Source organism: Saccopteryx bilineata, chromosome 2 (genome assembly GCF_036850765.1).
Source record: "Saccopteryx bilineata isolate mSacBil1 chromosome 2, mSacBil1_pri_phased_curated, whole genome shotgun sequence".
NCBI lineage: Eukaryota > Metazoa > Chordata > Mammalia > Chiroptera > Emballonuridae > Saccopteryx > Saccopteryx bilineata.
Window position 1 is genome coordinate 374,852,003 of NC_089491.1, and position 26,864 is coordinate 374,878,866.

General features: G+C 51.3%; 2 protein-coding genes and 1 long non-coding RNA gene across 7 annotated transcripts; 2 read left to right on the forward strand and 1 right to left on the reverse strand.

The window, feature by feature from the left end:
- Positions 1 to 1,968: 1,968 nt before the first annotated feature.
- On the reverse strand, positions 1,969 to 6,259 carry LOC136327018 (uncharacterized). The gene is made up of 3 exons (XR_010729545.1): positions 5,423 to 6,259; positions 3,669 to 3,781; positions 1,969 to 2,102 (listed from the first exon to the last, which is right to left on the reverse strand). It is a non-coding gene; the product is annotated as an uncharacterized lncRNA (long non-coding RNA).
- On the forward strand, positions 3,094 to 9,789 carry ORMDL3 (ORMDL sphingolipid biosynthesis regulator 3). 3 transcript variants are annotated; one of them, XM_066263720.1, is made up of 4 exons: positions 3,094 to 3,228; positions 6,504 to 6,703; positions 7,416 to 7,567; positions 7,963 to 9,789. In XM_066263720.1, the coding sequence occupies exons 2-4, from the start codon at positions 6,530 to 6,532 to the stop codon at positions 8,096 to 8,098; spliced, it is 462 nt and encodes a 153-aa protein (XP_066119817.1). In that variant the 5' UTR covers positions 3,094 to 3,228; positions 6,504 to 6,529; the 3' UTR covers positions 8,099 to 9,789. The 3 variants fall into 3 exon arrangements, with proteins under 3 accessions (XP_066119817.1, XP_066119818.1, XP_066119816.1); XM_066263721.1 differs by lacking the exon at positions 3,094 to 3,228 and adding an exon at positions 3,688 to 3,762; XM_066263719.1 differs by lacking the exon at positions 3,094 to 3,228 and adding an exon at positions 6,346 to 6,432.
- A 1,672-nt stretch (positions 9,790 to 11,461) lies between these two features.
- Positions 11,462 to 26,820, forward strand: GSDMB (gasdermin B). Of its 3 annotated transcripts, none has more exons than XM_066255463.1 (12): positions 11,462 to 11,561; positions 12,096 to 12,228; positions 13,044 to 13,286; positions 15,936 to 16,107; positions 17,979 to 18,150; positions 18,760 to 18,844; positions 19,255 to 19,293; positions 20,300 to 20,326; positions 22,438 to 22,598; positions 22,724 to 22,862; positions 23,224 to 23,294; positions 23,701 to 26,820. In XM_066255463.1, exons 3-12 carry the CDS (start codon positions 13,058 to 13,060, stop codon positions 23,845 to 23,847), a joined length of 1,242 nt encoding a protein of 413 aa, XP_066111560.1. In that variant the 5' UTR covers positions 11,462 to 11,561; positions 12,096 to 12,228; positions 13,044 to 13,057; the 3' UTR covers positions 23,848 to 26,820. The 3 variants fall into 3 exon arrangements, with proteins under 3 accessions (XP_066111560.1, XP_066111562.1, XP_066111563.1); XM_066255465.1 differs by having other exon boundaries at positions 11,466 to 11,561; positions 12,100 to 12,228; XM_066255466.1 differs by lacking the exon at positions 12,096 to 12,228 and having other exon boundaries at positions 11,466 to 11,561.
- Positions 26,821 to 26,864: the final 44 nt, after the last annotated feature.

Genomic DNA, 26,864 nt, shown 5'->3' on the forward strand with positions numbered 1-26,864 from the left:
GTTGTATGTTCTTTGGTTGCTTCTCGTGTATACTCTGACCAAGGATCGAACCTGCAACCTAGTTGTTTTGGGATGATGCTCTTAATCCACTGAGCTAACTGGCCAGAGCCAGGAGTATTTTTAATTAAAAAAATTACCACAATACCATGTCATACCTTAAAATTATAATGATTTAATATTAATTTGAATAGTCAGTGTTTCAATTTCCCTGATAATTTAGTAAAATAATTTTTTAAATGTTGCTGTGTTTAAATCAGGATCCAAATAGATTGCTTTATTTATTTTAATCTACAAGTCTCTCCCTCTTCTTTTTTTCTCCTCGCTTATTTGTTAAGGGAATTGGGTGTTTGTCCAAGTCTTCCTTTTTTTAGATTTTGCTGGCTGCAGCCCAGGGGAGTGCTTGTGCTATTTTTTCCCTCTGATCTTTTCATATAACCTAGCATTTCCCACATTGCCACATGATTTTCATGACCATTTACTACACTGCTTACAAAAATTAGGGGATATTTTAAAATGAATACAGAGCAATAAAATATCCCCTATTTTTTGTGAACAGTATATATGGCCTCATACTATTCCATCCAATGACTATACCATAGTATTTTTCTTGGGCCTTTAGGTTGCTTTTGATTTTTCACTATTATAAATAATGCTAGAATGGGCCCTGGCCTGTTGGCTCAGCAGTAGAGTTTCAGCCTGGCATGTGGAAGTCCCAGGTTCGATTCTTGGTCAGTGCACACAGGAGAAGTGACCATCTGCTTCTCCATCCCTCCCCCCTCTCTCTATTTCTCTTTCTCTCTCTTCCCCTCCCGCAGCCATGGCTCTGAATGGTTTGAGCAAAGTTGGCCCCAGGCGCTGAGGATGGCTCCATGGCCTCACCTCAGGCGCTAAAATAGCTCAGTTGCTGAGCAACAGAACAGGGACCCAGGCAGGCAAAGCTTGCCAGTGGATCCGGGTCTGTGAGCATGCAGGAGTCTGTCTCTGCCTCCCCACCTCTTATTTAAAAAAAAAAAAATGCTGAAATGAACGTCTTCACATATACATGTGATGCACTTCCTTAAAATACACTTCCAGAAATGCAGTCATGGCTTCGAGGCCTGAACAATATTTCAGCCTCTTGGCACATATGAACAATTGTATGTCTGAGAGGTTGGACATCCACCAGAACCACATAAGACTACTGTCACTCATTCTGAACAGTACTTAGGCCTATCCATGACTCAAGGATGTTTGGGGAAGACCTGGTAATTATGAAAGCAGAGAGTGAGGGAAGGAAAAGGCTGATGACAAGGACTCGGACTACCTAAAGCAGAAAGTGATCCACAATTTACCACAAACCTTGAGTGAGTCAGAACTCTGTTCATTTTCATTGTGGAAAAAAAAAACAAACCCTTGATAACAGGAGTTATTAATAGGGCATGGCGCGTCCAGTAATCTTTCCGTTAGCTTATGCATTAGTCAGAAGCTTATTTGAGATACGGGTCCAGTCTGGGTCAGTGAACTTCACAGAGACGTGAAGAAACTGGGAAAGATCCAAACAGCTCCATCAACTTGATGAAGGATGGAAGAATTCCAGAGAGAAGTCAAAGGACTCAATTAGGCTCAACTTGCAAAAAATAGATTTTTTTTCCCCACCTCAAGGCTGTGGAGGTTTCTGTGGAAAGTACGACACTCAGCTGTTTGTCTATGACTTTAGAAGGCTGACTGTAAGGAAAGGGGCCTCAATGAACCAGGAGGAACATCTGTAGGATACAAGGAAGAACTTTTTCAGATTCTGAGGTAATCAGTCTTGGCGGATGAGCACTTTTGGGCCAGTGGGCCTGGAAATATTTGAGAAGCTGGCTGTTTTCCTGCTCTGAGTGGTTTTATCTATCTGCTCAGTGCCCACCCAGGGCCCACTCTAGGTTTGTGACATCTGTTTCCTGGCAGTGCTCCTCTGGGGAGGGGTGGCTGAGCTGTGAGTGGAGTGCTCCTTCGGCTGCCGGGCCAGCCTTCTTTCTGTCTTCTCACATCCATTTCAGTGTATGTTTACAGCCCGTGAGGTTGGCATGTCATGACATCATCTGATCCTGCTAGTCCAGCCCTACTGTGCACTGAGTGGACTTAGAAGGAAGCGGGGCGGGGTTAGTGGAAACTACTCAAACAAGGCCCTCTTGGTGACTCAGGAGACCTCAAGAGCCATTTAGTTCAACCTCCTACAGAAATAGCTTCCTGCAATGCAACAGGTGCTTTACATACATTCTTTTGTATTCACACAACTTTGGAGTTAGGGTTTCACAAGTGTGGAGTTAGATTGAGACAAGTTATCTGTCGGTAAAGGAGTGCCTGCTAAGTTTATAGTCTGGTAAAATCTGTGCCCTTGGAAATCCGCAGACCGGAAACTGCAGCCCAGAGAGGTGGACCTCCCACTCACAGCCGTGCAAACTGACCTGGGACTGGAATTCAGGGTCCTGACTATTCTTCATGGAATATTCCTGAGACATGCAACCTCTTCTCACTTTTAACATGGGGGAGGCCAAGGATGTGGTCTGGCCCAGGCCAGCTTGAGTCAGGTGTAACTGAGTAGATGGGTTCTGGACAAATACTGCCCACAGGCACGTTTTCTGCTCTCCAAATTTCATTCTAACCAACATGGAGATAAGCCCCACTTCCAGGAGGGCCTGGGAGGACCAAGGGCTGGCCTAGTCTGATTCTGGAGAGACCACTCAAGGGCCAGGGTGGATGCAGCAAGGTGTAATTGGAAAACCCTCTGACCTCTGGTCAAATTCTGGGTTCTTGTCCAGGCTGAGAACCAGCAGGGACCTATGGCAAACTTCTGCAAAATGGAACACGTGTAAACTGCATTTGAAACGCGCACGGACGCAAAGGCAGTTGTTACGCACCAAAACAATACCACCTTATCTTAGTATCACATCCTATTGAAATGTCAGAGGGGCGCTGTGAGGCCGGGGCCTGGAGTTGAGGGCAGGATGGGGTAACTACAAGTCCCAGAGGGCGCCTTGGGGCGGGTAGGCGGGCAGGGGGAGAAACTACAACTCCCAGGTGGCATCGGGCAGGCCGGCGCTGGGTGGTGACGTTGCGGGGGCTGGCGCGGGGCGCTGATTCGGCCGGAGCTGCCAGTGGGGTGGCTACCGCCACGGCTTGTTACTGCTGCTGTAGCAGCAGCGGCCCCCAGCCCCGGGCACCTCTCCCGGGCCCTCAAGGGCCCTAGACCTCCGGCGCCGCACGGTGAGTCCAAATGGGCGGCTTCGGAGTGGCCGAACCGAGAGGCTCCTGGGGCTGGAGGTGGGGCGGGAAAGGAGGTGGGAGCTGCAGGGGAGGTGCCCCAGGCTGAAGGGGACCAGGGCAGGGTGAGCGAAGGTGGGGGCGTGCATCAACCCAGGTTGCCCAAAGGGGAAAGTGGGAGCGGAGGCCGAGGGTGGAACGTGGGGGCGGGGAGCGCTCGAGCTCGGGTAGGGGATGAGGGACCGGGAGCGGCTGGGCTTCGGGGATGTTTTGGCCGCTTCCAGGGCTGAGTGAACGCGTGGAGGTGGGAATGAGGCTCTGGACCCAGCCCGGCGCCGAGTGCAAGATCCCAGGCTGGGAAGCGGAGCGGGAGGCCCCCCTTCGGTCTGAAATCCCACTCAGAAAACCCTAACAATAGCGAGAACTCTGCCTCTTCGCTTCACCTTCTCCCCTGGCTAGTAGGGGTTCGCTCAGTCCTCGCCTTCTTTCCATTTCCACCGCCCTCCGGAGTCCGGGAGGCAGGGCCAGAGCTAAGAGGTGAGCTGCTACTGTGGCCCTGCGGTTAGAGGGGTGGGGAGAATGAAAATGCCATTGTGGCGTGCTGCCAGGGACTCCTCATTGGGGTCCGATTGCAGGCTTGGATATTTTGTGCTTTTCATCCAGAAGGGAAAAGGTTTGTTGCTTAAAGGGCTGCCCTTACTTGGAGGAGAGAATGGGAAATCGCTCACCTGGCAGCTGCCCTGGGAGGTACTGTGGCCTTGGCTTAGGTATCTGACAGACACGCTGGACAGGGATATTTGTGTGTGGAGTCAGGGGAGGGGGGGAGGGAGAGAAAGAGTAGGAAACAGCTACCTGCAAGAAAGTAGTTAACAGAACAGAGTGGCTGCAGGCTCTGGTTTGAGGCAGGTTATGAAACCACATCAGGGACTGGCACAGGCAGCCACCTGCCAACTGGCCTCAGAACTTTTCAGCCTCCGCTGCTGTAGACTTGCTTTACCTTTGCCAACTTTTTCTCTCCATGTCTCTCCTTCTGGGTGAGGGGCAAGTTGGTTATTTTACTCACAGAAGTGAAATGTACCCTTAGACACACAAAAGGCTCAAGAGTGCTTCCTGGCTGCCAATCTTCCTCTTAGTTTATTGATCTGGTCTGTCTTGGGGTGTGTGTGTGGGGGGGAGGTCTTCTGGGATTTCTGCTCTCAGGACAGTTAGTATTCAGTCTCAAGAAGAAGCTTCCCAGGGTATCAGGTCCTAAGTGTAGGCCCCTCCTAGACTCCTCAGGCTTCATGGGATGCCCGGTTTCAGCCAGAAAGGAGTGTTTGATGATCTGGGGTTCAGTAAGAATGTCTTGGCGCTCCTGGACAAAATACCAGGAAGAGCTAGAGGTCTCTCTCTACTCCTACATCTTGTAGGTTTAGGTCAGGGAGAAGTGTGGAGAGGCAGCAGCTTCTGGTAGATTTGGGGAATGGTTTCTCCTTACTCAGTAGTAAGCCCTTCAGAGCCCTCAGTTCCTGTCCAGCCCCCCTCCCTTCCCCTCTCCTCCCCAGGAGGGCTTTTGCATAGTAGGTTCCCAGGAACTGTGTTAGGGTAACGGAAACCCCAAGCCCCTGGGAAGGTAAACAACCGAGCCAGTCCTGGTTTTCTAGTTCCCTGCATTTCTCTTGGGCCCAATTATCCAGCCTAATGGGCTGAGCTGATGGGCCCCAGGAGCATTGCTTCTTCTAGGATGTACTCTGGGTCATCTCAGGTATGTTTGCATGTTAAGGAAGTGTGTTGTGAGGCACATTTCCCCTGAGGTCTCTAAGTTTGAGCTGTCTGAGAAGAGGAAACTTGTTCCTATTATCCTGGAACTAAGGAACTGATCCCTGAGAATCCTGGCGCCTACGCAGGCCTGCCTGTGATCCTAGTCAGAGATAAACAGCAACTGAGTCTGAGGGGTTCACCGCAGCAGGGTGAGGGAGGTGGCCTCTGGGCACTGCCAGGATACCTCCATCTGGGACACTTTTCTGTCTCCCCAGGAAAGATGGGGCTGTTACCATGGCGATAACCATAGGGCCTTTCTGAGGCAGGACCTTCCCTCAGCTCAGGAGGTGAGCCAGTACAAAGGCACCATCTGTTCCCACCGCCTGCTGGTCACAGGGCCCTCAGGGATCTGGGACTGCCGAGCTCTGGACAAGGGACTGCTCATTCCCTTCCTTACCTGAATCCAGGAATGCAACTGGGTTGCATTGTTTCCTGGGCATCAAGGGCAGTCCTTCTGGTTACTTGTGCTGCATGCTTCTGCCATCAGAGCTGGGCAAGGGAAAGCATGCTGCTTACTCCTGGAAACAAGTGCTGGAGAGGAGGCTGAGGCGAGGATGGGCGGGGCAGAGAGGTAAGGGGGCAGGAGAGCGGTCGCAGGTGTGGGTTTGTGACCCTGGGAGGGGTATGTTGATGTGGGTTCCAGCTACTGTGGGAGCTGTAGATGTTGGCCATGTTCTCTGTCCTCGCCTCTGGTGGGGTAAAGGGCCCTGGTGGTTGGCATCAGAGTGGGTGGCATCACAAGGGTTAGCCTGAGTTGCCGCCAAATGGATAAAACATCTGGATGGGTAGTTTTGTGTAATCAAGAAGGAGGCTTCCAGGTCTGGGCAAAGGTTTGCCCTAGTCTTTTGTTTTGTTTTCTTCCCTCCCTCCTCCTTCCTGGCCTCTCAGTCCTCCTGGGTCTGGATTGGCAGAGACCCCGGACTGGAGAATTACGGGAGATGGGTAGAAGCAATGACCCTCCAAGCATTTCATCCACTGCTCTCCTTGCAGGCCCCACCTCCTTTCATTCCTTCCGATGAGGAAAGTGGGGAAGAGGTAGATGTCTCGAGTCAGCCCTCAGTGAGACAGTTCAGCAGGGTTTATGCTGAGTAATTCTTAGGGGGCAGGCCTCTTCTCCTCTTCCCTGGGCTTGGTGGGAAGAGGGCCCTCGTGGGAGAGCTCTGCAGGATGAGATGGAGGGGCAGTGGTGTCTTTGCTTTAGATCTGGCTACTTCTTGATGACCTATCCACCCAGGCAGTCTGCCTGGAAGGGAACTGTTCCGATTGGATGATGTTGTGGTGTTTATCCTAACTCAGGATTGGGAAATGAAGAGAGTTAAGTCCACGTGGACTTTCTCTGGACTCCTTGTTTGTGAATGAAACAGCAGAACTGCCTGGAGTTCTTGGGGAGAGCAGAGCCTCCCTCCAGTAAGATTCGGAGGGTGTGAGGGGGCAGGGAAAGTGGTGTGACCTGTCTCACCTGTGCTGCTTGTTTGCAGAAGAGCGGCAGGAGAGGGGCAGCAGGATGAACGTGGGCACGGCACACAGCGAGGTGAACCCGAACACTCGGGTGATGAACAGCCGCGGCATCTGGCTCTCCTACGTGCTGGCCATCGGGCTCCTCCACGTCGTGCTGCTCAGCATCCCCTTCGTGAGCGTCCCCGTGGTCTGGACCCTCACCAACCTCATCCACAACATGGTGAGGGCCCGCCTGCCGCCCGCCCCGGCCGTGTGGGCTGCTCTTTGGCAGAGCTGAGGAGTGGAAGGAACCCCCAGACATAGGCCAGAAGTCAGGGTGACCTGCTGACAACAACTGTCACCAGAGTCCAGACCAAGCTCTTGTTTCTGCCCCACTCGCCCTTCTGGGTTCTAGCCCTGTGCACTCCGATAAGAGGTCTGAAATCTGCAGATCTGTCCACATCTCCAGGATGGGATAGCTTGTGGACGTGGAAGAGGGGCCACTGAGAGCTGAACTGAAGGTCCCAAAGAGTCCCCAGGACCCAGGTGCCTAGCCTGGTGCCGAAATACCCTTTCCCACATTAGGAGCTCAGATCACCTTTGACTCTTGCCTCTCTCTTCTCCATCACCACCTGCTTGCCACCTTGTACTCTTGGTGGGCAAGCAGGGGCCTCAGGCCTTCTCATCAGCTTGCCCCCTCCCAGCTGGCGCAGGGGGGCTGCCGTGGGGCTGGAGGGTGGTTCTTTGCCCCCTCCTCCCGTGTGCCTCCTCACGTCAGGCCTGCCCTCTCACTCTGGTTCTGCCAGGTTCCTGCATCCTGATCCCTAGCCCACAAACCCCTGCCCATAGGGGGAGGCTCCAGATCCCCCGGCCCACTTCTGAGACTGTGGTGGGGAAGCTGAGCTGGAGGCCTCTTGCCTTTTGTGTCCTCTAATGAAGGCCACTCCCTCTAGGGCATGTACATCTTCCTACACACGGTGAAGGGGACCCCCTTTGAGACCCCGGACCAGGGCAAGGCAAGGTTGCTGACCCACTGGGAGCAGATGGACTACGGCGTTCAGTTCACAGCATCTCGGAAGTTCTTGACCATCACACCCATTGTGCTGTGAGTGCCTTGGGGTAGAGGAGGCGCTGGGGCCCCACCAAGCCTACAAGCCTCTCTAGTTCGGCTCTTGGCTTAAGGATGAGGAAAGGAAGAGAAGTAGGAGTATTTCTGGTCATATACTGGGCTCAGGCCTCGTGCATCTCGGCATTGTCTTTCCTCACCTGGGACTTTTTCCCTGCCAGTGAGGTGGGCCCACAGGCCTGAGATAACTATGCAAGGGGGCTGGGTTGGGGGGCTTTCTTTCTCAGGGGAGGTGTTGCTATCCTGTTTCTGTCCTGAGGCCCTTTCTCGTAACTTCTCAGCTGTCAGGGATCTGCCTCTGCCCACCCAGGGAGTGAGGGAGGAAGGGGTCGTCCAGACAGAGTCTTACACCTCTCCCTGACCTTTCCCACCAGGTACTTTCTCACCAGCTTCTACACCAAGTACGACCAGATCCATTTCATCCTCAACACTGTGTCTTTGATGAGCGTGCTCATCCCCAAGCTGCCGCAGCTCCACGGAGTCCGGATTTTTGGAATCAATAAGTACTGAGGTGCAGCTCCTCTCCTTGCCCCGGCGGCAGGGAGGGCTGGAAGCCTGTGCCGCGATGCTGAAGACGGAAGGAGCCCTGGGCACTGCCAGAGCCGGGGTGGAGCCTCTGGGCCTGCGTTCCCCTTCACTTCCCCCAGTAGCCAACTTGAAGTAGCTTGTAGTGGGGTTGGGGTGGGACCTCCTCCTCAGCCCTCCCCACCCCAGGCTCTGACCCTTCTGATTTTTTTGATCTTTTTCTTTTTCTTTTTGGATAGAGACTCCATGGGGGTGGTCATGGAATGGGCCGGGCTCCCAGGCTGAACACAGACCCGTGAGTTTGGGACAAGAGGCCAGGGAACCCCCCCCCCCGGCTCATTTGCTCGTCCTCATACCGCTAAAGCACTTTAACCCCTGCGAGGGGACGGTACAGCTTCTCGATTGTTTCTTTAGTTCCGGATCATTTAGGACCCCCCTCAGTGTGCGCTTGTGTGTGTGAAAGCAGGTGCTCTGTGGTGCCTCGCCCCTCTGAGGAGAGAAGCGTTGACTCGGAGTCTCCTGCTTTGGCAGCTCCCCTACAGCCCACCCTGGGTAGGGGGTGGAAGTGGGGAGGGGAAGGAGAGGGCTGGGTGTGGGTGGCCTAGTCCCCGAGGGGCGGGGCCGGGGCTGCCGCCATCCTGCCCTGGTGGAGGCTGGACGAGTGGAAGATGGAGCGGAAGATGGAGCGCTGATGGGGCTCCCTGGGCAGCAGACTGGTGTGAGGGAGGGAGGGTGGGGACAGAAGCTAGACCCAACCTCATCCTTTGGGCTGTGGTCAGGGAGGGAAGCAGGCTTGGAGAGTTCATGTGCCCACATGAACCAGGCCAGGTGTTGGTAGTAGGAAGGGTGGCCGCTGTGGGTTCGAAGCTCCTGAGCTGCCGTGAGGGTATGCAAGGCCTGCCAGTGGTCGTGAGCGCAGGTCCAGTAGGGCACGGCCTTCTGCAGTGGTGAGGGTGTGGGGGGACAGGGACGATGGGGCCCTGCGGCAGCCCCTCGCCTCCCAGCCTCCACGTGTACACGGGCCGGGGGCAGGGCCTTCTGCAGTGGTGAGGGTGTGGGGGGACAGGGACGATGGGGCCCTGCTGCAGCCCCTCGCCTCCCAGCCTCCACGTGTACACGGGCCGGGGGCAGGGCCTTCTGCAGTGGTGAGGGTGTGGGGGGACAGGGACGATGGGCCCTGTGGCAGCCCCTCGCCTCCCAGCCTCCACGTGTACACGGGCCGGGGGCAGGGCCTTTTGGGCACCATGCGCGTGTGGGGCTTTGGGGCCACCCCAGAGGGGTTGGTGGGCTGCAGGGCCCTGCCGGTGCCTGCTGCTGCAGGGCTGTGAGAGGAGCCAGGCCTGGCCTGAGGCGCTGTCGCCTCACCCTCGGGGGAAGAGAGCTGGGACTGGAGCCTGAGCTCAGTCAGAGAGGAGCCACTCGCCTTCTCCTTCCCCAATCTGAGTCTGGTCTGTGCCACTTCTGAAAGGTGTGGGTGCCCGGCCCCCTCCCAGGACCCTGAGGGCTGAGGGGAAGTCGCTGGCTCTGTTTTCTGCCTCTTGGTCCCCTACCCCCACCCCATGTATCATAGGGAACTTTCACCTCAAAATCTTTCTAAGCAAAGTGTGAATAGAATTTTTACTCCCTTTGTACAGTATTCTGAGAAACACAAATAAAGGACAATGTGTTCCTGTTTCCCCCTGAGTCTGGCCTCTGCTTCCTGGAGGGCCCTGGAGGGGTGGGCAGGGGGTGGGCACAGCCCCGCTGAGGGCAGTGTGGGAGCATCAGCTGGACCCTCGGCCTGGAGAGTGGGAAGGACCTGGAGCTGCTGTTCTTCCTGCTGTCCCCCGCAGAGCAGGGGGCTGTGGGAAGGAGGCAGCCCAGGAGGAGTGCAGACTGCTCGGTGGCTTGGCCCAGCTGTGGAACTGGCGGAACTGCTGGCCAGGAGACGGCTGTGCCGTGGCCCAGGAGGAGGCCAGTCCAGCAGCGCTTCATCAGTGCAGCCAGAGTCCCCAGCACGCCCAGCCCTTTCCTCTGAATGCCTCCCCCCAGGCCTCCCTCGGAGGGCTGCATCTCCTAGCCCTTCTGTCTCAGAGGAATCTTCATGCTTCATTCTTCCTGCCATAAGCATGAATGGGAGGGAAGAGGAAACCCCAGGTCTTATTTAGGCTCAAGTGGCCAGAGAGGGAGGAGTCCTATCTCTCTGAACTGGATGTTCTCTGAGGTTAATAGCCTTTCAGTGTGTTCTGAGCAATTCTCAACTTCTATTCCCAGGGCAGGTGCAAAGTCCTGGGTGGAAGGGAGGAGGCCCTCCCGCCGTCTGGGCTCCTCCTCTCTGGAGTGTCCTTAGAGTGGGTGTTAGAAAGAGCACGGGACTTTGCCCATGTCCACCTACCAGCTTCACTCTCTGCCTCTCCTGAGTGGCTCACAGCACTGGGAGGAGAATTGCAGCCACCTGGGCTCAGTCCTGAAGGTGGGGGTTCCCTGGAGCTCCACCTGCAAGAGTACAGTCAGATAAGGGCTGAGACACAGCCACAATAATCTAGGTTCAAATCCCAGCTCTGCCACTTACTGGCTCTGTGGCCTTGTCACGTTATTTCTCTGAGCTGCAGTATCTTTTGTTAAATAAAGATAATAGCTCTTCGGGCTAGTGTGAGGGTTACTAGCACAATGCCTGGCAGGCAGTAAACACTTCATACGTGGCAGGCATATTAGTATTGTTACTACCATCATCATCTCCTGAAATGTTCTCTTGGAACTGAGGGAGGCAGGGGCCAGAAGGCAGGCAGGGCTCACCTGGGTGGTTATCTCTGACCAAGGGGTAGAGCCAGAGGTCTCTTCCTGGACAAGGAGGTGGGTGAAGAAGACAGGCGGTGGCATCTGCTTGAGAGGGCCATATGGGAGCCTATGGTGTGGAACGAGGCTGTCCTTACTGACCCAGCCTGTCCTTGCAGGTGTTAGCAACTGTTGCTCTCCGAGTCTTCAGTATTGCCCACCAGAGCATGTGTTTGGGTAACTGGTTCCGGTTAGAGTCCTCTCATCGTCCTAACATAGCCATAGCCATCTCCTGCTGGCACTTGCTTGGTACCCACCCATCTTTTATTTCTCTATTGCAAACTCACTGGATTGCACGGCCTAGCGTGCCTTGTTCTGCACCATTCCCTGGCCCAAACTCACCCGCTCACCTAGACTGTATATCAGATATAGATACAGATATATCACCTACTTCCTGGGTTCAAAAGGAAGGAAAGGTTTCTTACCTATGTCCTCATCTGCCTCCAGCCCGGCCTTAATGTGTCTTATCTAAAGGTCTCAGAGGTGGGGCACCCAGCCCTACCCAGCTTTCCAGTTCCTTTCAATTCCTTTGTTAGAGCTTCCCCAGACACAGTGGCCAGGAATTGTGCAGAGATCTTTCAGAGGGGATTCCTACAACCTCCGTTTCCCTTGAGCAGCTGAGCACAGAGCAGAGGTGGGTTGCACCTGAGACGGGCGGGCGGGCCTGTGGGTCAGAGGTAGGATGGGGGGAAAAGAAGCCCACGGAAGCCCCGGGAGGGAGGCAGAGGAGCCTGAGGGAAGAGAAAGAGATCTCAGAAGAAAGAGGTTGCCAAATGATTGACGGAAGGGGAGAGAGTAAGAAGGATCTGAAGGTCAGAGAGCCCTAAAGGCCTAGCAGGTTTAACATGGTGGGGACAAAGAGCTGCGGCTGCACAGTAGCGGGGAAGGAGCTGTGTGTCAGGCTGGACCGGATGAGCCATGAGGGCCCCACTGCAGGGGAGGCAGACGGTGTGCGGGCCAACTGTAGACCAGGAGAGGGTGACAGGGGAGTGGGTGGGCGAGATGTCCCTGGTGGCATTGCGGGATTCATTTTATTTTACCAAGTGTAAGGGGACCCTTCACAGGGTGACCAGACACTGAGGAAGGAGGACCTGGGGGTGGGCTGGACAGGGTGCCCAGCTCCAAGCCACTTTTTTTTTTCTATTTAGATTTTATTTATTTGTTTTAGAGAGAGGAGAGAGAGAAGGGGGGAGGAGCAGGAAGCATCAACTCCCATATGTGCCTTGACCAAGCAAGCCCGGGGTTTTGAACCAGCGACCTCAGCATTCCAGGTGGACGCTTTACCCACTGCGCCACCACAGGTCAGGCCTCCAAGCCACTCTTGTCCTCCATCCTTTCTCTTTTATTTCCTTCTGGGGCCAAGTTTTCACCATCTTGTTGGGAAATGGTTGGTAGGGGCACCCATGAAACTAGCTGCCTTGCAGAATTCAGCAAGGGAGGGAAGCCCAGGAGTCAGAGCGAGGGAGGAAGTAATCAGGTGGGGTTGGTAATGCAAGGCCTGGCAGCCATGCCCCTCGTCCTTCCTGGGGCCTCTGTTCATTAACACTGCTGAGTCTGGCTAGGGGACAGTGGGCCTGCCTTCCCAGCCCTCAAGGTCCCTCTGGGCAGGGGGGCCACTCTGCTGTGGGGAGGGCAGGAAACAGGTCTCACTTTCCATTTGGGGCGGTCACTGCTCCATCCTTCCTCCAGGAGGGTTCCATGAGGGCCAGAGGAGAATCGGGCATTTGTGGTGGTCACCCCTCCCTACTATGTACTGACCACCTCACCTTCTAGAAACAGGGAAGGCAAATAGTCCCAACTCCCGGTTGTTCTAGAATCTTTGCATATTCCTTGACCCCACGCTGACAAAGTTTGTTTTAAAAACCTGAACCAGCCTGACCTGTGGTGGCGCAGTGGATAAAGCGTTGACCTGGAAATGCTGAGGTCGCCGGTTCAAAACCCTGGGCTTGCCTGGTCAAGGCACATATGGGAGTTGATGCTTCCAGCTCCTCCCTACCTTCTCTCTCTGTCTCTCTCTCCCTCTCTGTCTCTGTCTCTCCCTTTCTCTCTCCTCTCTAAAATGAATAAAAAAAAAAAAAAAACCTGAACCAAACTGAAATCAGCTTCCTTTCCTCAGCTGATCCAGGCATAATGCCCAGCGTATTTGAGAAAATCACAAGAGCTGTGGCCCATGGTGTGGCAGGAGGTGACATGATTGCTGTCAGAAGCATTGTGGGTGCTGACAGGTTTCACTGCTTCTGTCTGGTGCTGGGGAAGAGAAGTATCTGGGGACACCATTACTACAGTACCGACCTCAACCTGGAGGACATACTGGAGAGAGATGAAGGGCACTTTGATGAGCTGGATTCGGGGCGCCAAGGTCAGTATGAGGTCCAGGAGAAATGGCCAGCCAGGACTTTGCCCCTTCCGACTGCGCCCCACCCTCAACTCCCCGTTGCCAGCCACCAAACCAACCAGTCAACAAAAAAGCGGTGGAATGTGTACGAACACGTCCACAGGCCTCGATTTAAGAAATGCTCAGAAGAGCTGCATGGGAGAAGGGAATGGCGGAAGTGGAAATTTATTTTTCTTGGAAGCTATTCCTAAATAATCTTCCTTGTCCATTTTTTTCCCTTTGTAGATAACTTGTTTCAAAATTAGCTGCTGTCTTCTCATGTGTATTTCTATGCTTATCAGTGAAGTGGATAAAAAAAAAAAGGGAGGTCGTTCGCTTAGTGGTTAAGAAAAGACACAGGCTTTAGAGCTAGGGGCACCTGGTTTCTAAGCCACTTCCCAGCTGGTGACCTCTGAACAAGTTTGTTCCTTCATCTGTCAACTCGAGCAGACTGTTGCAACAATCAAATGAGACAAATTACGTAAATCATTCATGGCAGTGCCTGCACAGAAGAAACACTCAATACAAGTTCACCCCGACCGTTCTGCTGCAGTTATTATCACTATCCCTTCATGGGTCCTGGAGATCACGACTGAATGGGAAACGGCTGGTGAGCAGAACTCTCCAAGGGCTTGAGGAGATTCATGGAGGAGTCTATTCCATCCCCTGCCTCCACACTCAGCTATTCTTGTTTTTTGGGGGGTTTGAGAAGCCCCAGGGCAAGTGTTATTGAACACTCTCTTGGAGACTTATATTGGTGTCTCACACCTCACGGAGGGGAATTTTACAGCTCTCACACCTCGGCGAGATGGAAGAGAACTCTAGCGCTAATACTGTACATTTCAGAGCACCTGCCGTGTGCCAGGCACAGCTGTTACATGACCAAGAACAGTGACCAGATGACTCAGAGGTGACAGGTATTTTCATACCGGAGTTTAATTAAGCAGGCAAGGGCTTTCAGAAATGTTCAGATTAGCATTTTTCAAAGATGCTAAGTAAATTCTCTAAAAAAGCAAATTGCCAAGAGCCAATTTACTGAAAGCTAGTTCTCAGTTTGCCAAATGACCAGGTCACAGAAAACAGAAAAACACTTGAAACCAGGACTAGGATGTTTTGCTACGATCATAAAAATTTGATTAAGTCAACTTAACTTCCTTTAAGGGAAAGTCTATCTGTTTACATAAAACATTTGGAGGCAGAGGTGAAACCAAACTTTTAAAAAAAATTCCTAAGAATGAAGTGAATTGATGATTTGAATTGATTTTTAGCAACTTGGCCTGCTCCCTTTTTAAATAGGTTATTATTATTATTATTTTTTTATCTACATAGTGCACGGTGTTGTTAAAGTGTGCATAGGATTTTTTGTTTGTTCTTTTGTTTTTACCATCTAAAGTCCACACTTCATTGAGAGTATCTTAATGTACCTAATGTCCCTTTCCTGTTCCAGGACCCCATCCAAGACACCACATTACCTTTAGTTGTCATGTCTCCTTAGACTCCTCTTGGCTGTGACAATTTCTCAAACTTTCTTGTTCTTTGATGACCTTGACAGCTGTGTTTTTAAAAAAAGATTTTACTTACTGATTTTACAGAGAGAGGAGGGAGGGGAGTGAGAAGTATCAACTCCCAGTTGCTTCGCTTTAGCTGTTCATTGCTTGCTTGTTGCTTGCCGTATGTGCCGTGACTGGGCAAGCCCAGGGTTTTGAACCAGCGACCTCTGTGTTTCAGGTCGATTCTCTATCCGCTGCGCCACCACAGGTCAGGACATGACCTTGACAGTTTTAAGGAATATTGTTCAGGCATACTGTAGGGTGCCTCTCTGTTGGAATTTGTCAGATGTCTTTTCTCCTGGTTAGACTGAGGTAATAATGCGTCTTGGGAAGGAAGACCATAGAGGTGAAGTGCCTCTCATCACATCGTATCAAGGGCATGCGCTATCCACATGACTTTCACTGTATCAACAGTCACCTGGCTGAGGTAGTGCTCATCAAAGGTCTCCATTATAGTTTTTTTTTTTAATCCCATGCTATACTTTTTGTGTGCATAAGGTTTGATTTTTCTTTTCTCTCTGATAAAGTACATGCAAACTTTTACATTGCTTGAGACACAAATGGGTCCTGGCCCTGGCTGGTTGGCTCAGCGGTAGAGTGTCGGCCTAGCGTGTGGAAGTCCCAGGTTCAATTTCCGGTCAGGGCACACAGGAGAAGTGCCCATCTGCTTCTCCACCCCTTCCCCTCTTGCTTCTCTCTCTGTCTCTCTCTCTTTTCCTCCCCTCCTGCAGCCATGGCTTGAGTTGGTGCTGAGGATGGCTCCATGGCCTCTGCCTCAGGTGCTAAAAAATGGCTCTGGTTGCAACGGAGCAAGGGCCCCAGATGGGCAGAGCATTTCCCCCTAGTGGGCTTGCGGGGTGGATCCCGGTCCGGGCATATGCGGGAGTCTGTTTCTGCCTCCCCTCTTCTCACTAAAATAAAAATTAAAAAAAAAAGAAGAAGGGCCTTGAGACACCAGTGTCACATATACAGCACAGATTTCAAGCACTACTGCCACTTCTGTTATGTCTCACCAGTTACAAAATGTGTTTTTTTCTCTCTAGAAATTCAGAGATCAGTGTGACCTTCATCCTTCTCTTTCCAGGTCAAAAGGCTGAGCTGCCCGTTGTGGATACGGTAGACTCATTGGGGATGTTGAGAGTGAAATTGCCCAAAGAAATAACAATTGTAGGGGACTTCCATGGGTCCCAGGAGCAGAGACTCATGATGGTGGGGTCCAGGATATCCCAGCAATATCTGCATTCCCTCGAGAACAGGTGAGGCTGGAGGTAGGCAGGAGAAGGGGAAGCTCGGGAAGCTGTCTCATTCACCCAGGTTCAGTCTCCAAAAGACCTTCTTCTGACGCCCTCAGTCCATTCCCGTCCCTGCCCCCCTCCAGGGTGACTGATTTCTTTGGCTTGGTCCAAAACCTACTGGTTCCCAGGGGCCACTCTCCTCTGTTCTAGACTGAGTTGCCCAAGTCTGTACTCTGCTTACTTCACTCTGCTTTGTGGTGAGACAGGTTTTCATGTCCTGTCTTCAGTGGACTGGGAGCGACTTGTGATCAGGGACCGACTTTACTAACCTCTCTTTTATTCCCAGCACGCAGAAGGTATGTAGTGAAAACTGAAGGGAAGCACAGTGAAATTAAAGCATCCCTGTAGAACATTTCCTGCACAGAAGTGCCACCACCCCACCCCACCTGGGTGGCACCAATCAAGCACCACAGGGGTTCTGATAGCTGAGGTGCTTCCATGGCACTTAAAGGGACATCACCAGCTTTCCCCTCAGCAATTGCTTTGTTGCTGGTGTTGGTGTTTCTTTCATAGCTGAAACTGTTGAAAAGTGTGGAGCAGCTCCGGCGAAGGGCCCGATGGTTCACTTGAGTTAGCACTCCCTGCATGGGGGATGCCTTTGCTTTCCTTTTTAATTAAAAATTGAGGCCCTGGCCAGTTGGCTCAGTGGTAGAGCATCGGCCTGGCGTGTGGATGTCCTGGGTTTGGTTCTCAATTAGGGCACACAGGAGAAGAGCCCAGCTGCTTCTCCACCCCCCCTTACCTCTCTCTCTCTCTCTCTCTCTCTCTCTCTCTTCCCTCCTGCAGTCATGGCTCTATTGGTTTGAGCGAATTGGCTTTGAGAGCTGAGGTTCTGTGGCCTCTGCCTCAGGTGCTAAAAATAGTTTGGTTGCTGAGTAACAGAGCAGCAGCCCCAGTAGGGGGTTTTCTGGGTGGATCCCGGTTGGGGCACATGTGGGAGTCTGTCTCTCTGCCTCACCTCCTCTCACTAAAAAAAAAAAGAAGAAAATAAATAAAAATAAAATAAAATAAAATAAAATAGAAATTTTACTGGTCCTTTGAACTATCTCTCCCCACCATTGTATTGTTGGGGAGGAGTCCTTGGAATTTTTCTGAAAGAGCTGAATATTTCCTAGATGGCCTATTGGTTTAGGCTGAGGCTGAGTGATGTTGCATGTACGAGGGGCAGGGCACTAGGTGCGTAGCAGAAGGTCAGCCAAGGCAAATGTACGTCTTCCTTGAGGGTCTTTGGTTGCAAATACCAGAAGCTCCATCAGGCTGTTCTTAGTCACAAAATGAATTTCCTTATGGACTCGGAGGTGCCTCCTGGAGTCCAGGGGTGGACAGTGTAGCCAGGCCCCAGGGACGGGTTTGAGGAGCTGGAGCCCCTGCTCAGAGAGGGGGCGTTGTGACCTGGGAAGGTGCTTATCTCAGTGCCATGGGAGAGATTCTTACTTTCCACTCAGGGAAAGCAGGGTTTGAATCTCAGCTCTACACTTACTAGCTGTGTGACCTTGGACTATTTACAACCTGTCTCGAAGCCTCAATTTCCCCGTGTGAAAAATGGGTGCAGTTCTGCCTGCATCCCGGGGTTGCGGCGAGGGTGAAACGAGGTGGCCTGCGGAGGACTTGCAGCCCTGGGCCGTTCTCTCACAAACGCCGGTGAGCGCCCTTCCCACTTTGCAGCCTCTCGCCTGCACAGCTGGTGAAGTGCACCACGATGGGGGCGCTGGGTGCCTTGGATTTTCTGCCTCACAAGCACTTAATCGCAAATAGGACCTAGCTGATAGACAGGGGAAAGTGTCACTGGGGGGGGGGGGCTGAGATCCTGACCACCCCCACACTCTCTCCAGGAAGCTGAAGAGGAAACTACCCTCTTCGTTTCAGTCGATACAGATGAGGAGAGAAGACCTGTATCTGGTGACAGAAACTCTGGAGACGACAAGGGAGGAAACCCTGAGAAGCGAACAGCAGTATACACTTTGGAACCAGATGGATTTTCTCAATCTCAAATATGAACGCAAGGTTAGGGTCCTGGGGAACAGGAATGGGGGCGGGGAGAGAGCCAGCCCGGCCCCACCCACCGCAGGTCAGAGCCGTGCCAACCTGGACTCCAGGCTCCTCAGCTCTTTCTCTAGGCCTCCCGGAGCCGACCTGCCTGCTCCTTGGCCTTCTTATGACTTCTCTTCTTGCCCGAGAAGTTGTGTGTGGCATTGCTAAGTCCCCCTTGGTAGTCTCTAGTGACGCCCTGTGTTCATTCGCTTCCCTCTAGCACTCCCCCTGGTTCATCACTGTGTGTGTGTGTGTGGGTGTTATTCACTGTCTACCTCCCTTTCTAAGAGGTAGGAAGGCAGGAGCCACAGCGCCTGGAATAACACAAGGTCTTCAACAAGCATGTGTCGAATGTACAGTGGAAACAACCTGAGTTTTAAGATCAGATGTAGGTTCAAATTTTAGGTCTGCTACAGTTTTTAGCTGTGAAACTGGCTCACCTACTGATTTTCTCAGAGCCTCAATTCTTTCATCTGTAAAATGGGCATAAAATTTCTACCTCCCAAGACTATTTGGGAGATCAGGCAAGATAACCGCGTAAAGCACCTAGGAATCAATTTACGTGAACTCCTTTTTTCCTAGCACCAAAGGGCAGTGACCATCCCCCCAAAGCTGGTCCTGGGCTATCGAATAAAGCAGCTGGTCTTCCCCGACTTGGAAAGGATAAGTAAGCAAGGCCTGGTGGGGGCAGGGCCGGTAGAGAGCCTGAACACACGGGTGGAGTGTGGGTTGATTCAGCCAAGCTCTGTGTCAGCCTCCAGGGGCGGTGGTGGGCTTGAAGGTGCTTACCACCTGGAAGAAAGAGGGAGGGGGCAGGACTGGGAGGAAGGACTGAGGCTGCTTGCTCAGACACCGCGGAACCAAGGATCTGCTCCATCGGGACACGAACCCTTCTGAGGTGTTTACTTTCATCTTTCTCCCAGTATTTGTTTGTTTATTTATTTTTTTGGTTAGAGGTAGCGTGTGAGGACTGGGAAGAAACTAGAAAGAGGGACTTTGAGAAAATGGGTCTTTCTGATAACTGGTCTCTCTCTCTCTCTCTCTCTCTCTCTCTCTCTCTCTCTCTCTCTGGTTTAGATATTTGTTTCTCTGGGAAAACAAAATCCCTTCCAGAAGGTGAGTGGGCATCTGGGGCTCCTGCTCATGTTCCAGGGTGGGCAAGGATACTGTTTTTAAAAAGAGGATAACAAGTAACAAACGGCCTGGAAATGTAGTGTTATTAAAGCTGAGAATGTAATAGGATGCACCCGGGTGGGGACTGGGGTAAGGAAAGGAGAAAAATGTGCCTGTCAGAGGGGAAGGTTGGACTGCATGTTGGCCTCGAGTTTCCAGGCTCTGACAACTCTGGCTTGCTTTGTGTGGGTCAGTGTGCTGGATCCCTGGGTGATAGCCCTTGCTGAAGTCTTATTGGCCTAGGAAGCACATTTGAATTATATGGCCAGGGCTCCCACGGTGCACTGTCTGTGAAAGGAGCATTGGATTGGGGAGTCAGATGGCCTTAGGGCCTAGTCCTGGCTCTCCCACTCATTAGCTCTACAGCCACCTGAGCTGTGATTATCCTGACTTTAAAATGAATGGGTTAGGCTAGAAGGTCCCTGTGATTCTGAATGTGGCTTCCTCTGAAACTTCAGAGTCTTTCCCTGGGTCCCAGAAGAACTGTACTGCCTGAGAGGCCTTGGGAAGGGGTAGAGAGTGGTCTAGATGTGGTTGAAAATTCAAGAAACTCCTGGAAGTTGTAGAAGTTACAGGTTCAGTCCTGGCAAGGTCTTGCTAGCTCAAAAGAGTGAATCTCCATCATTTTAAAGAGTTATAACCAAGGAGTCAGGAGATGGACTCCAGGCCCTGCTCCGACACATATTTGCTGAGTCCTGAGGGCATGCTCACACTCTCTGGGCTTCTGTTTCTAGGCACAATTCTATGGCTGCCAACCTCTGAGGATGTGGGAATGGGTCTGAAAATATAGTGGCCATTCACACACAAGGATGAGGACACAAGCTCCCTGGCAGGGGCAGTGTGGGCTCAGAGTCCAGGAATGAAAACTTATGTCACTGGGAAGAGAATATCCACAGGGGGCTGGAGGTGACCTAAAGACTCTTTGAGGTTACTTTTCCTTTCTTTGCAGAGGAAGATGGTGGTCCATCATGCTTAGGTAAGCATGGGGGCCAGCTGTTCAGGGCAGCGGCATCCTTTCACCCTCGGGCCCTCTGGCCTCCAGGACTGCAGCTCGGGTGGGGTAGCTGAGTGTGTGTGTGTGTGTATGTGTGTATGTGAGTTTGTATGTGTGTGTGAGTGTGTATATGTGTGTGTGAGTGTGTATATGTGTGTGAGTGTATGTGTGTGTGAGTATGTGTGTGTGTATATGTGTGTATGTGTGTGTATGTGTGAGTGTGAGTGTATGTGTGTCTGTGTGTATGTGTGTGTGAGAGTGTGTGAGTGTGTGTGAATGTGTATGTGTGTGAGAGTGTGTGTTTGTGTGTATGTGTGTGTATGTGTGTATGTGTGCGAGTGTGTATGTGAGTGTGTGTATGTGTGTGAGTGTGTGTGTGTGAGTGTGTGTCTGTGTGTGTATGTGTGTGTGAGTGTGTGTGTGTGTATGTGTGTGAGTGTGTGTGTATGTGTGTGTGAGTGTGTGTATGTGTATGTGTGTGAGTGTGTGTGTGTGTATGTGTATGTGTGTGTATGTGAGTGTGTGTGTGTGTGAGTGTGTGTGTAGGGGGGTGATTTGAGTGGAGAAAGGTAGGGCAGGGCCCAAAGCAGGTTTCAACTCTAGTCTGGAGGTTGCATCTGTCACTTCTAAACACAGTGCTTCTCATTGGTTGTACGTAGACATCACCTTAGGGAAGTTTACAACTAGTCATGCCAGAGTCCCACTTCCAGAAATTCTGATTTAATGGATCTGGGGGTATGGCCTGGGCTTCAGGATTTTAAAAAATCACTCCCCAGCTAATTCTCATGACAGTCAAGGCTAAGAACCACTGCTCTAACTTCCCTTAAACCAGGGTTTGGGAACCTATGGCTCGTAAGTCAGATGTGGCTCTTTTGATGGCTGCATCTGGCATGCAGACAAATCTTTAATAAAAAATAATAATAACGTTAAAAATATAAAACATTGTCTGACCGGGCGGTGGCGCAGTGGATAGAGCGCCGGACTGGGATGCGGAGGACCCAGGTTCGAGACCCCAAAGTCGCCAGCTTGAGCGAGGGCTCATCTGGTTTGAGCAAAAGCTCACCAGCTTGGACCCAAGGTTGCTGGCTAGAGCAAGGGGTTACTCAGTCTGCTGAAGGCCCGTGGTCAAGGCACATATGAGAAAGCAATCAATGAACAATTAAGGTGTTGCAATGCAAAGAAAAACTAATGATTGATGCTTTTCATCTCTCCGTTTCCTGTCTGTCTGTTTCTGTCTATCCCTCTCTCTGACTCTGTCTCTGTAAAATAAATAAATAAATAAATAAAATTATATATATATATATATATATATATATCATTCTCATGTTTTACAATCCATTCATTTCCTACCGCTCATGTTCATGGTTGAGGGTGGCTGGAGCCAATCACAGCTATCCTCTGGGACAACACCAAATTTTTATTGGTTTTACTTTTTTAAAAAAATTATTTATTTATTTATTCATTTTAGAGAGGAGAAAGAGGGAGGGAGAGAGAGAGAGAGAGAGAGAGAGAGGAGAGAGAGAGACAGGGGGGAGGAGCTGGAAGCATCAACTCCCATATATGCCTTGACCAGGCAAGCCCAGGGTTTTGAACCGGCGACCTCAGCATTTCCAGGTCGACACTTTATCCACTGCGTCACCACAGGTCAGGCCCAAATTTTTATTGATAATGCATAACGTACACGGGTTGTTGTATGGCTCTCACAGAATTACATTTTAAAATATGTGGCATTCATGGCTCTCTCAGCCAAAAAGATTCCCGACCCCTGCCCTAAACCCTCACTACTCTTGGTGTGGTCTAATGACTGCACTTCGAATGGCAAGGGCTCAGTAAATTTTGATTTCCTGGAGGTGGGGAATCTGGGGTTGGTACTAGACTGGGTGGGAGCTAGGGAGATGGAAGTGGGGTCAGCGGGAAGCAACGATGGTGGGTGTTTGGGGAGGAGGAAGCTTCGCTTTAACAAGGAAAGCTTAGAGGCAGGGAAGATGCAGACGAGGTCTCCGGAAGAACAGACGAGAGTGGGGAGTAGCGTGGCCTTGGTAATGGAGCTTGGTGGGCGGGTTAGGTTGGGTTCTTAATTGCTGCCTCTACAGGGGAGTCCTTGAGCTGGGAGGATTTCAGAAGCATGAAGGAGAAAGTGCAGGACACCGTGAGAGGCCTGCAGGATCTAACGGAGCAGGAGCGAGAGGAGGTGCTCAGCTGCCTGACTCAGTGCCTCACCTCCGACGAGGAGCTGCGGGATCTAGATGAAAGAGTTAAGAGGCCTAAGAAGGCACCTGGGCTGAGGGCGGCTGCAGGGGCGGGGAGTCAGCAGCTAACACGCTGCAGGTGACCTGCTCTAGTAAGACTAGTGCTCATCTCCCTGTCTCCCGGCCCTAGGTGTCTGGGGTCCTGGTCTCGGGAGAGCTACCAGTGGAGGACCCAGTGGGCCCTCTCATAAACAGTCTTTTTAATGCCGCTGGGATCTTGGTAGAGGCTCGCAGAGAAGCCGTTCTGGATTTCCTGGATGCCTTGAAGGGTGAGGAGGATGCTGGCGGTGGAGGACAGGCTGAGCAGAGGGGCCCGCAGGGAACCGAATCTTGGGAGAAAGGTGGTCCACGTTGCTTTAACCTTTTGGGAGGAATAAAGCATCACATTTCAGAAGCTAGCCATCTTCCCCAGGCCAGGGCTTGAGGTACTGCCTTCTGTTCCGCCTTGGCACGGACTATGACCTCATGCAGGTTCAGAGGGAAGCAGGGCGCCCTGGGATGACCTCCGTCCTGCACTCCCGGAGCTCGCTGCAGCCTCCCCTGGTGCTCATCCCCAGTCTTACCAGCCCTGCAGCCCTGTCCCCCTCCAGGCCTCTCCTCTCAGCCAGTAACCCTCTTTCCTACCCTTAGAGCTGTCTGGGGAGAAGGAGCTTGTGGCTGAGACCCTACAGAAGGGGACCCTGCCCCTGTTGAAGGACCAGGTAAGAGAGCCTGGGCTGAGGGCCAGGGTCCTAGTAGATGTGACTGCCCATGCTCTCAAGGGACCCAGACGTCCCTAGGATTCTGTCCCTTCTGACTTCACAGTTCTCTGTCAGCTCACGTCCATCCAGCTGGCTTGTGGAAATTCCCTGGACATAGAATCTCCAAGACAATTAGGGATGGGCAAGAGAGGGGGTGTAAAACTGTGAGTCCCCGGATGGCAGCTGGCACCATCGTCAGTGCCAACTCTGACTGGTTAGCAGTACCTGTCACTAGTTGAGGAAAGAGTGCCAGGAGGGGTTACTGTGTCTGCCACGGGCTCAGGATTACAGAGTGTGGCCAGATCTCAGCCGTTTCTGGAGTGATTCTATGTTTCTGGCCTTTACTCTCTGGTGGATTTCCTTGCAGGTGGAGTCCATCCTGGAGCAGAACTGGGCTGCACAGCCCCATGATGGGGGCTGTGACCCCGAGGCACAGACTCTGTGCGCCCTCTATGTGGCTGTCTCCCTCCTGCTGCAGCTGAGTGAGAAGCCTGCCTCTATGTCTTCCTGTTAGCTCTTTTTTTTTTAATTCAGTGAGAGGAGGGGAAGGCATGCACTGGGATGGGGATCCACCTGGAAAGCCCACTAGGGGGCGATGCTCTGCCCATCTGGGGCCATGTTCACAACCAAGCTCCTTTTTTAGTGCCTGAGGCGGAGGCCATGGAGCCATACTCAGCGCCCGGGGCCAACTCACCCCAATCGAGCCATAGCTGTAGGAGAGGAAGAGAGAGAGAGAGAGAGAGAGAGAGAGAGAGAGCCGGGCCAATGCTCTATCACTGAGCATTGAGCCAACTGGCCAGGGTCTAAAAGTTACTTTTTTTTTTTTTTTTATATTTCTGAAGCTGGAAACAGGGAGAGACAGTCAGACAGACTCCCGCATGCGCCCGACCGGGATCCACCCGGCACGCCCACCATGGGGCGACGCTCTGCCCACCAGGGGGCGATGCTCTGCCCATCCTGGGCGTCGCCATGTTGCGACCAGAGCCACTCTAGCGCCTGGGGTGGAGGCCACAGAGCCATCCCCAGCGCCCGGGCCATCTTTGCTCCAATGGAGCCTTGGCTGCGGGAGGGGAAGAGAGAGACAGAGAGGAAGGCGCGGCGGAGGGGTGGAGAAGCAAATGGGCGCTTCTCCTGTGTGCCCTGGCCGGGAATCGAACCCGGGTCCTCCGCACACTAGGCCGACGCTCTACCGCTGAGCCAACCGGCCAGGGCCTACTTTTTTTTTTTTACAGAGACAGAGAGAGAGAGATAGACAGGAACAGAGAGAGATGAGAAGCATCAATCATCAGTTTTTTGTTGGGACACCTTAGTTGTTCATTGATTGCTTTCTCATATGTGCCTTGACCACGAGCCTTCAGCAGACTGAGTAACCCCTTACTCAAGCCAGCGACCTTGGGTCCAAGCTGGTGAACTTTGCTCAAACCAGATGAGCCCGTGCTCAAGCTGGCGACCTCAGGGTCTCGAACCTGGGTCCTCCGCATCCCAGTCTGATGCTCTATCCACTATGCCACCGCCTGGTCAGGCTAAAGTTACATTTTAATAGAGGTTGAAACTGGTATGAGTTTCCCCACAGCAGGGATGAGAAAGTGGTCTTTGCCAAAGATATACTAGAAAATGATGGAGTCAGGACTGGAATCAGAAGGTAAGAGTCTTTTCATGTAGACTGCAGGTGTCTTCCTCCCTTGCTCTCTATCATGCAGGGGAGACATATCTTGGGAGATGCTTTAAAAACCATTGAATATTAAAGCTGTAGCTGGATAGCTTAGTTGGCTAGAGCTGTCATCTGGATATGCCAAGGTTGTGGGTTTGACCTTCAGTCAGGGCACATACAAGAATCAACTAGTGAATGCATAAATAAGTGGAACAACAAATCGATGTTTCTCTCTCTCTACACCTTCCTCCCTCTCTAAAACCAATAAAAAAATAGAATATCAGACTCAAACAGAGCTGGATTACAAGGAAAGAAGAGGGAGGCATATATACATTTCCACCCTCAATTTAGACTTTCCTCTGCATTTTAAAGTTGGTTGATTGTTTTCTTTGTGAATGTCATTCCAGAAAACTTACACAAAAGTTAGGTAGGATCCAGGAGCCTAAATTACAGCTCTTTAGTCAAAAGTGTTTAAAGTACATCTGAAAAACAAAAAAAAACCCCTTCAAGTTCATTTGGACTGAAGTATGTATGCTTCCTCCACTCTCTGAGTTGCATGCAACCATTTGTATTAAATGGTTGGTGGTTAAAACCACTTTTTTTTTTCTTTTTTGCTTCCTGTTTCCTTATCTGCTCTGTTTTCCAAATACCTTCATTGTTCTCTATTTGTTTCAAGATTCTGTTACCAGATATCTCTGTTTTACCCTGGGACGATCCAAAGTGTTAGCATAGTATCTGTTTATCCAAAGTCCACCTCATGTCCTGGCCGGGTAGCTCAGTTGGTTAGAGCATCATCCTGATGTGCCAAAGTTGTGGGTTCGATCCCCAGTCAGGGCACATACAAGAATCAACTAATGAATGCGTAACATAAATAAGTGGAACAAGTCAGTGTCTCTCTTTCTCTCTCTTAAATCAATAAACAACAAAAAACAAAGTCTACTTCACTCATCTAGGAGTTTTCATAACAAACTCTGCCTCTCTGGAACTATACTTTGGCACCAAGCATGTTTCTGTAACCTCTGGGTCTTTCAGACCTACATTATTCATTATTGTGCCATAGCTGTCTGAAGTTGTTACTTTTTGACAGGTACAATCTCTGACTCAGTAAGAAATACAAAAGTTCTTTCTTTGGCTAGTTAATTTGCAATTCGTAGGAATGGGTTATTGGTGAAATAGTAAGCCTGCTATGATAAAAAATAATAATAATGTTTTCCCTCATCATTGTTACTTAGAAAGTAGTTTTTCTTGAGATCAGGTTTTGTTTATGACTGTTATACTATTTCCACTCTTAGAGCTGAAGGTAGTCATACTAATCTGCCAGTTGATCTATGCTCTTCCTTCCGAGGGACTGAAGAAGCTTATGAAACAGGAGCAGAAGGCAAGACGGGCCCTGAGAAATATTTATCAGATGCATGGGCTGTGGGGTAGAAAAAGCTTGGTGAGCACAGTTAAGATGGAAATATGGCAGCCAGCTAAAGGGTGAAAGGGCACCAGGGGATGAAAAACGAAATATGAAAGGAGAAACTAGTTTCCTGGCTCAGGAAAAATGAAGTTCACAAACTCAAGAGCAGTGCCTGCATTTTGTGAGATTTTCTAAGGAGCAGGGAAGCAAAAGTCAAATCAGAGCTGACGTCCACAGAAAGCGACAGGTGATGATCTTGTGGTAGTCAGTGCCGTCGCCAGCTCACCCTTGAACCTGCACTGTCAATTTTCCCTCCCTGGGGTTGGTTAACATTTGTATTCTGTTATATCTTATTTGCCTAATGGACACTTTATCATTAAACTGCTTTGTTTGAAGAGCTCATATAAAATGTTAGGAATAGTTATTACTTGTTAAAGGTAGAATTTACCAGGAAGTCCAGAACACCTAGGAATTAAGA

Coding starts and splice junctions, on each gene's coding strand:
- GSDMB (XM_066255463.1), top strand. CDS start 13,058: ATGCCCAGCGTATTTGAGAAAATCACAAGAGCTGTGGCCCATGGTGTG. Junction 18,845..19,254: donor CCCCGACTTGGAAAGGATAA/GTAAGCAAGGCC, acceptor TCTCTGGTTTAG/ATATTTGTTTCTCTGGGAAA. Junction 19,294..20,299: donor AACAAAATCCCTTCCAGAAG/GTGAGTGGGCAT, acceptor CTTTCTTTGCAG/AGGAAGATGGTGGTCCATCA.
- ORMDL3 (XM_066263719.1), top strand. CDS start 6,381: ATGAAACAGCAGAACTGCCTGGAGTTCTTGGGGAGAGCAGAGCCTCCC. Junction 6,433..6,503: donor GAGAGCAGAGCCTCCCTCCA/GTAAGATTCGGA, acceptor GCTTGTTTGCAG/AAGAGCGGCAGGAGAGGGGC. Junction 6,704..7,415: donor CCAACCTCATCCACAACATG/GTGAGGGCCCGC, acceptor CACTCCCTCTAG/GGCATGTACATCTTCCTACA.